Consider the following 16,641-nt stretch of genomic DNA (forward strand, 5'->3'; position numbering starts at 1 on the left):
ATACAAGGCTCCCATTTGAGGGTGTCATCAGCCTGTGCTGTTTTCCAGCAGACCCTGGTGAACATTTTACAAGGGCTACCCCAGGTTGCTTATTATCTGGATGACGTGCTAATCACATGGAAGACCAATAAAGGGCCCTTGGAGAACTTGGACAGAGAGCTAAACATTTCTCCCAAGTGGAGGTATGCCCTAGAAAGAAAAAATATGTATTACACGTGTCCTAAGGGACCTACTTGTCGACAAAACCAGGTTACAACTGTTGGAAAATAAAGCGAGGGTGGTCAAAGGACCCATGGCTCCCACGTTTGTACCAGAGCTCAGATATTTCCTTGGGCAAGTGAATTATCATGGAAAATTCATACATAACCTGGCCTCCATCTTGGCACCCTTTTCCCTGCTATTGAAATAGGTTCAACCTTGGAAATTGCCGCATAGACAAGAAGTAGCCTTTAAAGAAGTGAAAAAGCAGCTATTATCATCTCAGATCTAGGCCCACTTCAATCTGAAGTGAGAGGTGGTACTGACATGTGATGCCTCCCCAAATGGTAGTGAAATAATGTTGCCACACAGGTGACCCAACACCCAATAGTCCAGGATCTTGGCTAATGCAGAATACAAATATGCCCAGATGGAGAAGGAAGGTTTGGCAGTCATCTTTGGTGTGACGATATTCCACCAGTACCTTTACAGATGGGAATTTGTCATAGTAACAGATCATAAACCCCTCCTCGGGCCACTGAAGAAAGACCATACGGCGCCCATAGCTTCCAGTAGAACTCAGCAGTCGGCTCTTATTTTCAATATGTGCAGGTACAAGTTCGTACACTGTCCAGGGCGCCAAGTGGCTGATGTGATTGCCTTGATCTGCCTCCCACAGGCAGATACTCCACCAGTGGTCCCTCCCTGGAAAGTCCATTCTAGACATCCTTCCGGTTACTGCTGACAATGTCTGACTGTCGGCACAAGATCCTGTCCTAGCAATACTAAAACAGCTGGTGGTAATGGGATCATCACAACCAGGATTAAAACATTTCTGGACCCACTGAGACCAGATCACTGTAAAGGATAACTACAGGAAGCAAGAGTAATTGTCCTGAGTAAAGGTTCCAACCTGATACTGGCTGAACTCCATTGGGTTCATCCAGAGGTTTCCAAGATAAAGATATGTCTGTTGGCCAGGGTTGGATGTTGACATAGCTGCATTGGTGGGACAGTGCTCAGAGTGCCAATAAGGACAAAAATAGTTACCAGCGATGCTCCCACATTTGTGAGAATGACCGAGTTAACCCTGGACTCAGTTACATATCAACTATGCTGGTCCTTTCATGGGCTCAGTATTCCTGGTAATTGTGGATCCCCATTCAAAGTGGTTGGATGTACATAAAGTTTGTTTGGCAAACCTAGGGTTGACAGTTGAGAAGCTGCGAGCATCATTTGCGATGCATGGATTTCCGGAAATATTGATCATGGACAATGGGATGTGATTTACCAGCAGGGAATTTAAGTAAGTCCAAAGTCAAATGGCATTCGGCACATAAGGATAGCTCCACACCATTCACCATCCAATGATGTGGCAGGATGAGTAGTCCAAACGTTGAAGGCAGGCTTAAAGAAGCAGCCTACAGCCTCACTCAACACCAAACTGTCCCAGTTCCTGTTTGATTTATAGTACCACCCCTCATACAACTACAAGGATAGCTCCAGCAGTGTTGCTGATGGGAAGAAGACTCCACACCAGGTTAAACCTGATATTCCTAGACCCGGGGGAAGAGTGTGAAAGAGCAGCTAGAACACCAATGCCGGCTGTCTGCCTCCTCTAAATGAGAGAGAGCTTAATTCGGGATACAAAATTTGGTGCTGAAACCATATAAATGACCTTGGATGGGTATGAAATGAGGTCTGCAGATGCTGGAGATCACAGTTGAAAATGTGTTGCTGGTTAAAGCACAGCAGGTCAGGCAGCATCCAAGGAACAGGAAATTCGACGTTTCGGGCATAAGCCCTTCATCATTGATGCAAGGTCAGCTCCTGTGACTTCCAAAGTTCAGTTAGCTAAGGCGATCCTGAACAAACATGTGATCACCTGAAAGCTGTTACCTCACAAAAGTGCAGGAAAAAAATATGCCTTGCCCCTCAGAACAGCTAGAAGGCCTGTCAGAAATCATAGGTTCTCCCCCTCCATCTAATGTCAGTATCCAAGATGGATGCAGTCTCAGTAGACTTACCACTGGAAGAAGAGGAGGAACTCTCCCAAGATGCTCTGGATGCAAGAGAAGGGCTATGGTCTGGTACACGTCACTCGTGTCAAAGTCTGAATCAGGGGAACTGGATCTGGGGTGAAAATGTTGCAAGAAAATCTACAAGAGAAAGACCAAGCCTACTTAGGAGGCAAGGGATGTATTTATTGCAACCAGGAACTTATTTGGGGTTGTTATCCTGGGCCAATCAGGAAGTCCTGGCTGACCAATGTAAACAGGAGATTTAGGTTCTCTTCAGTTTAGGGGACTTACTCTGCACTGGCTGGCCAAAGGCACTGTCCTGTACACAGGTAAATAAAGGGTGACCAGTGATGGGATACTGGCCTTTGTGCAGTTATTTTAGGGCTGCTCACTCGTGGTCTAATTGAGGCCCTGAAGTGTGCAATTAATACCTATTTAATGAACTGAATTGAATCTACTGTCACGTGTACTGAGGAACAGTGAAAAGCTTTGTCTTGCGAGCAATACAGGCAGATCACAGAGTTAAGTAGCATAGATAAGTAAGTAATAGGTGAACAGCTGCAAAAACAGGTACAGGCGACTGTTAAGAGTTTGTGAGTCCATTCAGTATTCAAACAACAGTCGGGTAAAAGCTGTTCTGAAACCGGCTGGAAGGTGTGTTCAGGCTTCTGTACCTTCTCCCCGATGGTAGAGGTTGTAGAAAAACATTGCCAGGGTGGGATGGATCTTTGAGAATGCTGGCGGCCTTTCCTTGACAGTGGGCCTGGTAGATGGATTCTATAAATGGGAGGTTGGCCTTTGTGATTGTCCAGGCCGAGTTCACCACTCTCTGTAACCGTCTCCGATCTTGAATGGTACAGTTGCCATATCAGGTAGTGATCCATCCAGACAGAATGCTCTCGATGATGCACCTATAAAAGTTGGCTAGGGTATTCTCCTGAAGAAGGGCTTATGCCCGAAACGTCAAATCTCCTGTTCCTTGGATGCTGCCTGACCTGCTACGCTTTTCCAGCAACACATTTTCACCAAATTTTCTCAGCTGCCTGAGGAAGAAGAGACATTGTTGGGCCTTTGTAATAAGTGCGTTCACATGAAGAGTCCAAGAAAGCTTGTTGTGGATGACCATGCCTAGGAGCTTGACACTCTCCACTTGTTCCACCTCTGCGCTGTTAATGTGTAGAGGGGCATGAGTAACATCCCGCGAAAGTCAATAATGAGTTCCTTTGTTTTGCTGGTATTGAGAGCTAGGTTGTCCTCAGTGCATCATTTTACCAGGTCTGCTACCTCAAGTCTGTAGTCTGTTTCACCATCTGAGATTTGACTGACTATGGTGGTATAATGCTTCAGTTTGCAGCCATTTTGATTTTACAGATCACACTATATATGCGGGCAGGTATAATCTGGTGGGCTGCTGGTCAGTGAAGGAGAAGTAGGAATGTTGGGTTCCTTTTCCCTGGCCATTTGTCCAGTTAGAACCCCAACAAGATCATGGACTGAGTTTGGAGGTGTTCATTGTTCCACTTCTTCCTGCAAGACTGGCTGATATGGTGTGGCACTGAGTCTGCCAGCTTATGATCACTGGTGGCCCTCTGAGGCAAATGAAGTTCCACATTAACTAAAAGATTAGAGCAGAACAAGCTGGGCAAACTGAAGCAAGCTCGCACCCAAAATTTACTCTGTAGTCCAGGATGCTCACCCATTTCATATATTCCAGTTCAATGTCTCCCCATACTTCAATATATAGGCGAACCTTCAATGCAGCATCTTAATATATGACAACATGAGAGTTCTTGCCCTTATATAGCATTGGTATAAATATTCTGCTAAAAAACTCAGAATGAGTTGAGTATGGTTGCCATTACAAAAGGAAAAGTGCTAGAAAAGCTAAAAGGTCTTAAAATTGATAACTCTTCTGGGCCTGATGAGATACACCCTAGAGTTCTGAGAGAGGTGGCTGAGGAAATAGCGGAGGCATTGGTTGAGATCTTTCAAAAGTCACTGGAGTCAGGGAAAGTCCCAGATGATTGGAAGATCGCTGTTGTAACCCCCTTGTTCAAGAAAGGATCAAGACAAAAGATGGAAAATTATAGGCCAATTAGCCTAACCTCAGTTGTTGGTAAAATTCTAGAATCCATCATTAAGGATGAGGTTTCTAAATTCTTGGAAGAGCAGAGTCTGATTAGAACAAGTCAACATGGATTTAGGAAGGGGAGGTCGTGTCTGACAAATCTGTTGGAATTCTTTGAAGAGGTGACAAATAGACTAGACCAGGGAAACCCAGTGGATGTGGTCTATCTAGACTTCCAAAAGGCCTTTGATAAGGTGCCACACGGGAGGCTGCTGAGTAAGGTGAGGGCCCATGGTGTTCGAGGAGAGCTACTGGTATGGATTGAGGATTGGCTATCTGACAGAAGGCAGAGAGTTGGGATAAAAGGTTCTTTCTCGGAATGGCAGCCGGTGACAAGCGGTGTCCCGCAGGGTTCAGTGTTGGAGCCGCAGCTGTTCACATTATATATTAATGATCTGGATGAAGGGACTGGGGGCATTCTAGCGAAGTTTGTCAATGATATGAAGTTAGGTGGACAGGCAGGTAGTACTGAAGAAGTGGGGAGGCTGCAGAAGGATCTAGACAGTTTGGGAGAGTGGTCCAGGAAATGGCTGATGGAATTCAACGTGAGCAAATGCGAGGTCTTGCACTTTGGAAAAAAGAATACAAGCATGGACTACTTTCTAAACGGTGAGAAAATTCATAAAGCCAAAGTACAAAGGGATCTGGGAGTGCTAGTCGAGGATTCTCTAAAAGGTAAACTTGCAGGTTGAGTCCGTGATTAAAAAAGCGAATGCAATGTTGTCATTTATCTCAAGAGGGTTGGAATATAAAAGCACCATTGTGCGACTGAGACTTTATAAAGCTCTGGTTAGGCCCCATTTAGAGTACTGTGTCCAGTTTTGGTCCCCACACCTCAGGAAGGACATACTGGCACTGGAACATGTCCAGCGGAGATTCACACGGATGATCCCTAGAATGGTAGGTCTAACATACGAGGAACGGCTGAGGATCCTGGGATTGTATTCAGTGGAGTTTAGAAGATTAAGGGGAGATTTAATAGAAGCTTACAAGATAATACATGGCTTGGAAAGGGTGGGCGCTAGGAAATTGTTTCCGTTAGGCGAGGAGACTAGGACCCGGCCTTAGAATTAGAGGGGGTCAATTCAGAACAGAAATGCGGAGACATTTCTTCAGCCAGAGAGTGGTGGGCCTGTGGAATTCATTGCTGCAGAGTGCAGTGGAGGCCGGGACACTAAATGTCTTCAAGGCAGAGATTGATAAATTCTTGATGTCACAAGGAATTAAGGGCTATGGGGAGAATGCTGGTAAGTGGAGTTGAAATGCCCATCAGCCATGATTGAATGGCGGAGTGGACTCGATGGGCCGAATGGCCTTACTTCCACTCCTATGTCTTATGCCTTATGTCTAATGAAGACATACACTTCTTTCTGCACTGCTCAAAACTCCCTGATATTTATACACAAGGGTTTCAGTAAAACAAAGTCAAGAACATCTTATTGAGACCTTTCTGTCCCTGGATGGCAAGCATCCAAAGAAATGTGTTGCTTTTTCTCCATTCTAGTGCTTTGTTTAGGTATGACTTGTGGATCAGTATTGCAAAAGATGCTTGACGACTTCAGGGACACATTAGGATTATGGGATATAGGTGTCCTCTTTCATAGGACTTTATTCTTTGGAAGAATCTGCTTTGGTTAGATATCTCAAACCTCTTGTGTCAGAAGTGTGGCCTTCTCCACTGGCTTACTGAGGGGAATATTTAGAGCCGTAAGAGATGGCATGTCTGGGCAAGTCAATGCTCAGATTATTGGGATGACTGGGCTAATTTTAATCTGGGTTGCCGGAGCATGTGAAGATTACAGAATTTTCTGGTATACAATATGCATATTTTAAAAAATTACAGGATAAATGTATGAGTTTATCATTTTGTGAGAACTTGAGATTTCTTCCACCTTTACAAAGTTAAAGAAGAGAAAGCAATTGTAGATTAAAAGTCCAAAGCCTGTGTTTCAGTCAAATTAGGACATTGTATTTGATTAGTTTGTTAATTAGACAGAATAAAACCCTGGTCTAGATGTATTGTTCAAACTTATTAAAGCACAGGGAAGAGTTGGTGAACTAGATTGGTGAACTAGATTAGGTTAGAAATAACCGTGCCAAGCTTAAATAAAAGTAATTACAGAGGAGTGAGGACTGAGTTAGCTGGAATGGACTGAAAAGAAGTTTAACAGCAAAAAAGGTTAAGGAATAAGGGCAGGCCTTGAAGAAAATAATTCATGACTTGCAATAAAGATGTATCACAGTGAGAGAGAAGGATTCGAGGAAAGGGATTTGCCAGCCATGATTAACCAGGGTTTAAGAAACAGTATCAAATTGAAAGGAAAAAATAAGACCATAAGAAATAGGAAGTAAGGCCACTCAGCCCATTGAGTCCACCCCGCCATTCAATCATGGCTGATGGACATTTCAACGCCACTTACCCACACTCTCCCAGTTTCCCTTAATTCATTACAAGATTAAGAATTTATCAATCTTTGCCTTGAAGACATTTAACATCCCGGCCTCCACTGTACTCTGTGGCAGTGAATTCCACAGGCCCACCACTCTCTGGCTGAATGTACAATGTGGCCAAGATTAGTGATAAACTAGATGATTCAGAAAGTTTTAAAAATCTGCAAAAGATGAACAGAACAAAAGAAAGAGAGGGAAGATAAACCTTTGAGAGTAAAGTTGCAAATAATATCAAGATGGACAGCAAGAGCTTCTTTAAATAAATACAAATGAATAGAGAGGCCAAAGTGAACATAGATCTGTTAGAGAGTAAACTCTGAAAATAATAATGGAGAACCAGGAAATGGCAGAGGAGTTGAATAAATATCCTGCATCAGTATTAATGGTAAAAGACATTAATAGCATTCTAAAAGAATAAATAATCCAGTGTCAAAAAAGGAGAAGAAATGAATACACCAACTATAACTAGAGAAAAAAGTACTAGAGAAACTAATGGGACTAAAAACTGATATGTTCCATAACCTTGATGGGATGCAAACTAGAATATTAAAGAAGGTTGCTACAATGATAGTGGATGCACTGACAGAATGTCCTCCAAGAAACTGTAGGTTCTGGAAATGTACTGGAGGATTGGAAAACTGCCAATATAAATGTAGTTATTCAAACGTAAGGAGACAAAAATAAGGTATTGGCCTGTTTCTGTATTATTCATCTGAGAGATTTGTTGCTCAGGCTGAGGTTCTGGATGTAGGTTTGCTCGCTGAGCTGGAAGTTCATTTTCAGATGTTTTATCACCATACTAGGTAACATCTTCTGGTGAAACATCGGTAGTGTAGCCTGCTTTCTACACTACTGGTGCTTCATTCAGAGGCTCACTGAAGTTGTTACCTAGTATGGTGATGAAATGTCTGAAAATGAATTTTCCAGCTCAGTGAGCAAACCTACATCCAGATTTGAGAGATGTGGGCATCGCTAGCTGGCCAGCATTTACTGCCAGTCTCTAGTTGCCCTTGAGAAGGTGGTGGTAAGCTGCCTACTTGAACCACTGCAGTTCACCTGCTGTGGGTTGATCCACAATGCCATTAGGGAGGGAATTCCCAGATTTTGAGCAACAGCAGTGAAGGAAAGGATGATATATTTCCAAGCCCGGATGCCGAGTAGCTTAGAGGGGAATTTTGAAAGTGGTGGTGTTCCCATATATCTGTTGCCCTTGTCCTTCTAGATGAAATGGTTTAGAAGGTGCTGTCTGAGGATCTTTGGTGAATTCCGCAGTGAATCTTGAGAATAGTACACACTGCTGCTACTGAGTGTCAGTGGTGTAAGGAATGGATTCTTATGGACATAAAGCTGGCTGCTTTGTCTTGGGTCGTGTCAGGATTCTTATGTGTTATTGAGTGTTGCACTCATCCAGGCAAGTGGGATGTATTCCATCATACTCCTGACTTGTGCTTTGTAATGTGGACAGGTTTGGGGTGTCAAGAGGTGAGTTACAGTATTCCTAACTTCTGACCTGCTCTTGCAGCCACTGTGTTAATGTGGAGAAAGTGAGGATTGTAGATGCTGGAGATCATAGTCGAGAGTGTGGTGCTGGAAAAGCACAGCAGGTCAGGCAACATCCGAGGAGCAGGAGAATTGATGTTTCAGGCATAAGCCTTCATCAAGAATGCAGCTTATGGGCCTGGGGGCTGAGAGATAAATGAGAGGGGGTGGGGGCTGGGGGGAAGGTAGCTGAGAATGCGATAGGTAGATGAAGGTAGGGGTAATGGTGATAGGTTGGACAGGAGGGGAGAGCTGATAGATGGGAAGGATGATGGGCAAATTAAGAGGGTGGTGCTGAGTTGGAAAGTTGGGACTGGGATAATGTTGGGGGGAGGGGAAATGAGGAAACTGGTGAAATCCACATTAACCCCATATGGTTGTAATATCCCAAGGTGGAAGATGAGGCGTTCTTCCTCCAGGCATCGGGTGGTTAGGGTTTGGTGATGGAGGAGGCCTAGGACCTACATGTCCTTGGTGGATTGGGAGGGCAAGTTAAAATGCTCAGCCAAGGGACAGTGAGGTTGGTTGGTGCGGGTGTCCCAGAGATGTTCTCTGAAACGATCTGCAAGTTGGTGCCCTGTCTCTCCGATGTAGAGGAGACCACATCGGGTGTAATGGATACAGTAGATGACGTGTAAATTTCTGTCAGATGTGGAAGGATCCTTTGGGGCCTTGGATGGAGGTGAGGGGGGGATGTATGGATGTGGGTTTTGCATTTCTTGCAGTGGCAGGGGACGAAGTCGGGAGTGGCTGTGGGCTGGTGGGGGTCGTGGATCTGACAAAGGAGTCGCGGAGGGAATGGTGATTCTGAAACGCTGATGGGGGTGGGGAGGGAAATATATCCCTAGTGGTGGGGTCTGTTTGAAGGTGACGGAAGTGACAGAGGATGATGCAAGAGACAACCTTTGAATAAATAGATTAACAATTGTCATATTATGGATGCCTCACAACCAAACACTACCCACAGGAAGCAGAACAATTATCCATAGTAACCAAAGGATGGTAAATGGACCTCAAGAGGGTATCAATACACTGCTGAAATAGGCAAATGCTTGGATTAATCACTGAAATTGAGTGCAGAGAGTGTTAATTCATATACTTTAAGTAAACAAATTGAGGAATAGCAACAAAAACTAAATGGTGAAGAAACAGAGAGGCCTGGGGTGTTGTTGGATACACCAACCTGATTTTGAAGTATATCACAATTATTTGGATGTCAAAATCATGGATCTCCCTATTTAGTAGAACTATGTTTGTCCTTATGCCACAAGGACTGAAGTAGTTTAAGAAGACAGCTCACCATCACATTCTCCAGACAGTTAGGGATGGACAATAACTGCTGACCCAGCCATTGATGTCCACCTTTCCAGAATGAATAATAAAAGTTGGCAGGATAAGTTGAGAAGATTATTTTAAACAGTGTATGGAACCCTTAACATTACCTTTTAGAGTCGTAAAGTATGGAAGGATGGAAGTTATGTTTGTGCAGAATGAGTTTACTGGAACAGTACCGGGATTAAGAGACTTTAGTTACACGGGAAGATTGGAGAAGCTGGCCTTGTTCTTCTAATAGCAAGAAAATTAAGAGGAGTCAAATAAAAGCAACGTACTATGGATGCCAGAGATCTGAAATAAAAACAAAAAGCACTGGAGAAGCTCAGTATGTCTGGTTGCACCTGTGATAAGAGAAATAGGTTGGTTTCACAGGTTGGTGCAACATCGAGGGCCGAAGGGCCTGTACTGCGCTGTAATGTTCTATGTCCTATATTCTAAGTATGAGAGAATTCCTTTTCCTATTTAAGATGATGACCTCACAAGGACAGGAAGGATAACTGAAAAGGCCATAAAAAGAGCAAAGGTAAATTATGAAAGAAAACCTGCGCAAAATATAAAATGGATAGCAAAAGCTTCGAAAAGTACATCAAAAGGAAGACAGCAGTTAAAGTGAATATCGGTCCTTTGGGGGATGAGACTAGGGAATTAATACTGGGAAACACAGAAATGGCAGAATCACTAAATCAATATTTTGCTTCAGTTTTCACAGTGCAGGACACTCGTATGGTCCCAACTGTACAGGTAATGCGGAGGTTCTGAAAATGTTTGAGGAACTGAGAACAATCATCACCACTAGGGAGAGAGTAATATTGGGGTTCGAGTCATACAATCAGTGTTATGATACAGAAGTTGAACCTCTCTGCTAATTAAACCAAACACCCAAAAAAGCTCGCCTCGCCTCATAATCTATTAAAATGAGTGACAGAAAACTCCTAAATTCTACTGCTTAATGTAAAATAACAATTTATTTTCTTTACTCTCATAGTGAACACTAAGCAACAATTATTCATATGTCTAAATCCCTCTTTTCCTAAGTACTTACTATCTGACTCCAACTGTATAAAAATATGCTGTTCCAATAATCCACTTATGAAACATTACATTAACTTAATCTCAAGACCACACAGTCTCTATTTTCTCCGCTATCTTCAATGTTCTGGCTGCTCATCTCCCTGGGTTGTCTTTTTTCTTTTCTTTTACTGCTGGTACGTTTTACATGAAAAGGTATTTTCTAATTTCCTTGAGAACAAGATATAAGATGGGCAGTTAGCTCTCTGGCTCTACGGCAATTGCTCAGTTGTTTGATGGCAGTTACTCTCCCTCTAATTTTATAAATACTGTGTTTATATACTCCCTCATGACACATTAAATTATTATAATTTAATTGGTTTCCAGGTCTCAAAACAATAAAATTCAAATTCTTTGACTTTTGGTATCCTGGGCATTATTTAAACAAATTGGTTAAATTCGAATTGTTGTCAAACCAACAACCAAAACTTAGGTATCCATTGAACTTGCAGCATGGGTTGGTACCTGGGACTTTGATGTTTTGGCCATTTCGGAGACATGGATATAGCAGGGACAGGAATGGTTGTTGCAGGTTCCGGTATTTAGATGTTTCAATAAGAATAGAGAAGATGGTAAAAACGGGGGAGGTATGGCATTGTTAGTCAAGGAGTAAGTGTGGACTGCAGATGCTGGAGATCAGAGCTGAAAATGTGTTGCTGGAAAAGTGCAGCAAGTCAGACAGCATCCAAGGAACAAGAAAATCGACGTTTTGGGCATGAGCCCGAAACATCGATTCGCCTGCTCCTTGGATGCTGCCTGACCTGCTGCGCTTTTCCAGCAACACGTTTTCAGCATTGTTAGTCAAGGGCAGTATTACGGTAGCAGAAAGGACATTTGAGGACTTATCTACTGAGGTAGTATGGGCTGAAGTTAGAAATGTAAAAGGAGAGGTCACCCCGTTGGGAGTTTTCTATAGGCCTCCGAATATTTCCAGAAATGTAGAGGAGAGGATAGCAAGATAATTCTGGAAAGGAGCGAGAGTAGTAGGTTAGTTGTTATGGGGAACTTTAACCTTCCAAATATTGACTGGGAATACTATAGTTCGAGTACTTTAGATGAGTCAGCTTTTGTTCAATGTGTGCAGGATAGTTTCTCGACACAATATGTAGACAAGCCAACAAGGAGCGAGGCCACATTGGATTTAGTACTGGGTAATGAGCCTGGCCAGGTGTTAGATTTGGAAATAGGTGAGCACTTTGGTGATAGAGATCACAATCCGGTTATGTTTACTTTAGTGTTGGAAAAGGATAGGCATATAACGCAGGGCAATAATTATTGCTGGGGAAAGGCAATTATGATAAGAGTAGGCAACATTTAGGATGCATAGGATGGAGAAGCAAACTGCAGGGGATGGGCACAATTGAAATGTGGAGCTTATTCAAGGACTAGCTACTGCGTGTATGTACCTGTCAGGTAAGGAAGAAGTGATCGAGCGAGGGAGCCGTGGTTTACTAAAGAAGTTGAAACTCTAGTTAAGAGGAAGAAGAAGGCTTATGTTAGGAGAGACGTGAAGGCTCAGTTAGGATGCTTGAGAGTTACAAATTAGTCAGGAAAGATCTAAAGAGAGAGCTAAGAAAAGCCAGGAGGGGCATGAGAAGTTGTTGGCAGGTAGGATCAAGGAAATCCCTAAAGCTTTCTATAGATATATCAGGAATAAAAGAATGGCTAGAGAATGATTAGGGCCAATCAAGGATAGTAGTGGAAATTTATGTGTGGAGTCTGAGGAGATAGGGGAAGCTCTAAGCGAATATCTTTTGTCAGTGTTCACACTGGAAAAAGACAATGTTTTGAGGAAAATACTGAAAGACAGGCTGCTAGATTAGACAGGATTGATGTTCATAAAGAGGAGGTGTTAGCATATCTGGAGAGTGTGAAAAAAGATAAGTCCCCTGGGCTGGATGGGATTTATCCAAGGATTCTCTGAGAAGCCAGGAAGGAGATTGCAGAGCCTTTGGCTTTGATCTTTATCTCTTCATTGTCTACAGGAATAGTGCCAGGAGGAGAGCAAATGTTATCCCTTTGTTCAAGGTGGAGAGTAGAGATAACCCTGGTAATTATAGGCCAGTGAGCCTTAATTGGGTTGGGGGCAAAGTGTTGGAAAGGGTTATAAGAGATAGGATTGTTAATTACCTAGAGAGGAATAAGTTGATTAGGGACAGTCAACTTGGTTTTGTGAAAGGTAAGTCATGCCTCACAAATCTTATTGAGTTCTTTGAGATGGTGACAAACAGGTGGATGAGGGTAAAGCTGTTGATGTGGTGTATATGGATTTCAGCTGAAAATGTGTTGCTGGTTAAAGCACAGCAGGTTAGGCAGCATCCAAGGAACAGGAAATTCGACGTTTCGGGCATAAGCCCTTCATATGGATTTCAGTAAGGCATTTGACAAGGTTCGCCAGGGTAGATTATTCTATTAAATATGGAGGCATGGGATTGAGAATAATTTAGCGGTTTGGATTTGAAGGTGGCTAGCTGAAAGAAGACAGAGGGTGGCGGTTGATGGGAAATGTTTACACTGGAGTTTGGTTACTAGTGGTGTGCCACAAGGATCTGTTTTGGGGCCCCTGCTGTTTGCCATTTTTACAAATGACCTAAATGAGGGCGTAGAAGGATGGGTTAGTAAATTTGCAGATGACACTAAGGAGTTGTGGATAGTGCTGAAGGATGTTGCAGGTTACAGAGAGACATGCATAAGTTGTAGAGCTGGGTGGCAAATGGAGTTTAATGCGGAAAAATGTGAGGTGATTCACTTTGAAAAGAGCAACAGGAATAAAGAGTGCTGGGCTAATGGTAACGTTCTTCATAATGTAGGTGAGCAGAGATCTCGATGTCCATTTGCATAGATCTCTGAAAGTTACCACCGAGGTTGATAAGGTTGTTACGAAAGCATGGGGTGTGTTGGTTTTTCTTTATAAAGGGATTGAGTTTCAGAGCCACGTGGTCTTGCTGCAGCTGTACGAAACTTTGGTGCAGCCGCACTTGGAGTATTGTGTACAGTTCTGGTCACAGCATTAAAGGAAGGATGTGGAAGCTTTGGAAAGAGTGCAGAGGAGATTTACCAGGATGTTGCCCAATATGGACTGAAGCTCTTTTGAGGAAAGACTGAGGGACTTGAGGCTGTTTTCGTTACAGAAAAGAAAGTTGAGAGATGACTTAATTGAGACATACAAGATAATCAGAGGGTTAGATAGGGTGGACAGTAAGAGCCTTTTTCCTTGGATGGTGATGGCTAGCACGAAGGGTCATAGCTTTAAATTGAGGGATGATAGATATCAGTCGATGTCAGAGGTAGTTTCTTTATTCAGAGAGAAGGAGGGCTGCGGAATGCATTGCCTGCATCAGTAGTAGACTCACCAATTTTTAAGGCATTTAAATGGTCATTGGGTAAACATATGGATGAAAATGAAATTGTGTAGGATAGATGGGCTTCAGATGGTTTCACAGGTTGGCGCTATGTCAAGGGCCGAAGGGCCTGTACTGCGCTGTAATGTTCTATGTTAACAGTCAAATGTTACATTTGGAATGGCCTGACCTTTAGCTGGCAGCTGTGGCTGTACTTTAAATTCAGAAAAGCTCTTTCTATCTTAAAGTGACCATAGGTGCTTTCGACTTCATAATATCGGTCCAATTTGTCCATGCAGACAAGTTCCCAGGGCCCGGTGGCCTACATCCTATGTTCTTAAAGGAAGTGGCAGCAGAGATAATGTTGGTTATAATATTCCAAAGTTCCCTGAATATGGGAAATGTTCCAATGGACTTGAAAAATGTTGATGTTCACACCGTTATTCAAACAAGGAGGGAAACAGAAAGTAGGAAACTACAGACAGTTAGTTTATCATTTGTTATTGGGAAATTGTTAGAATCCATTATTAAGGAAGTAACAGCAGAACATTTCTGATGCAGTGCAATCTATCAAACTGAGCTTGACTATATGAATCATGTTTGACTAATTTGCTAGTTCTTTGACGATATAACATGCAGTGTGCAGAGTAAGGATCCTGTAGGTATAGTAAGCCAGAAGGCATTTGATAAGATGCCACACAAAAGGTTATTCCACAATGTAAAATCACATGGGGTTGGGAGTAATTTATTAGCTTGAGTACAGGGTTGCTTAACAACAGAAAACAGAGAGTTGAGATACATAGGTTTTTTTATTTGGAAAGATACGACAAGTAGAGTGCCACAGGATTTGGTCCTTGGATCTTAGCCATCTGTACTCTATGGTTTGGATGCAGGGATGGAAGGTAATATAGCTAAATTTGCAAATGACACAAAAATAGGTGGAAAAGCAAGTTGAAATTAAGAAATAATAAATTTACAAATTGATATGTGAATAGTTATAGTGTAGGTTAAGTGAATGAGCAAACATTTGACGAATGGCATTTAATATGGAGAAGTGGAGGTTATCCATTTTGGTTAGAAAAATAGAAAGGCAGCACGTTACCTAAATGGAATAAACTTCAGTGTGCTTTGGTGTGGATGGAGCTAGGTACCCTTGTGCATGGTTTGCCAAAAACTGATATGCAAGTACGGCAGATAATAAGAAAAGCAAATTTTGGCATCTGTTGTTCAAGTAATAGAGTATAAAAATAGGGAAATGTTTTTGCAACTGCATTAATGAGACTGCACCTGCAATATTGTGTACAATTTTGATCCTCTTGTTGAGGAAGGATATAGTTGCATTGGAGGCATTTTAAAGGAGGTTCACTAGAATGATTGAGATGTGGGGTTTGTCTTATGAACACAGATTGAGCAATTTAGGCCCTTATTCTCTGCAGTTTTGAAGGTTATGAGAAGGTCTAATTGAGGTACATAAGATGCTAAAGGGAATTGACAAAATAGACATAGAAAGGATGTTTCCTTATGTGGGGCCAATCTCGAAAAAGTGGTCATAATTTTAAAATAAGGAGTAGAAAATTTAAAGTTAAGGCAAAAATTACCTCTCTCAAAAAGTTAAGAATCTGTGAAATCCATTATCCTGGTGTCTGGTGGATATTGGGACATTGAGTAAGTTTAAGGAGGAGATAGACTAATTCTTCATTAATATGGATTGAAAGATTATAGACCGTGGGCCGGAAAGTGGAGCTGAGCCCAAGATAAGATCAACCATGATCGTATTAAATGATGGAGCAGGCTACAAGTTGAGCTTGGAGACTTTAATGGTTGAACAATATCAGGGCCAAAATACATACCATGAATTACAATACTAAGTGAAGAAAGTATTTCTTGAACGATATAATTTTAGCTTTTTTTTTTGGCTAATTGTTCTTGATTTCTTTTCTCCTGACTTACCTGAATTTCTTAACCATAATTACATATTTGTAATATTCTATTACATGAATAGCATTAATTTTAGCATTCACTGCAAGATTATATTGTGTCAGTCATGTTTTGTTCAGATTTTAACACTGAAAAGTGTATAACTAAGCAGAGTTTATTTTGTAAGTGTCATGCAAAATGTGTAACCTTGCTGTACTTTTTGCCACAATTTTTTTCTGATTTCACAGAGCTCTGTTTCTGAATTGGTTTGCCATGATTATTGTGCTTACAGCAGCTTGCCTGTGTGGTTTAGTTATGTATGCTGTCTACGAGACCTGTGATCCGATAAAGGCAAACAAAATTAGTAACTCCAATCAGGTGAGTAATGTTTTATTCAGTTTTAAAGTGAACTTAATTTGTAGCAACATTACTTTTAGCATTTGTTTTCTTTTTGTAAGTATCAGATTTTGACCTCACGATACAATTCAATTAATAACATGTAAGGCCAAATAGATATCACAGAAGCGTTCTCACTTATCATGTTCCAAGCATCACAAGTTAAGCTCAAGTGTTAACTATAGAAATTCATGAGAACAGCGGCCTTATAAAGACTTGGATGTGACATTATAAGAAGGTCAAAAGG

The 16,641-nt window shown here is 42.0% G+C and overlaps 1 protein-coding gene across 1 annotated transcript in view; it reads left to right on the top strand.

The window, feature by feature from the left end:
• The window catches only part of LOC132827938 (sodium-coupled monocarboxylate transporter 1-like), a 141,528-nt gene that overhangs the window by 72,958 nt on the left and 51,929 nt on the right, over positions 1–16,641 (top strand). Inside the window, exon 9 of the mRNA XM_060844784.1 lies at positions 16,247–16,376. Within this exon, the coding sequence (XP_060700767.1) occupies positions 16,247–16,376 (130 nt within the window). The remainder of the gene's footprint in view (positions 1–16,246; positions 16,377–16,641) is intronic.

The sequence above is a fragment of the Hemiscyllium ocellatum genome, chromosome 25 (assembly GCF_020745735.1).
Source record: "Hemiscyllium ocellatum isolate sHemOce1 chromosome 25, sHemOce1.pat.X.cur, whole genome shotgun sequence".
Lineage (NCBI taxonomy): Eukaryota > Metazoa > Chordata > Chondrichthyes > Orectolobiformes > Hemiscylliidae > Hemiscyllium > Hemiscyllium ocellatum.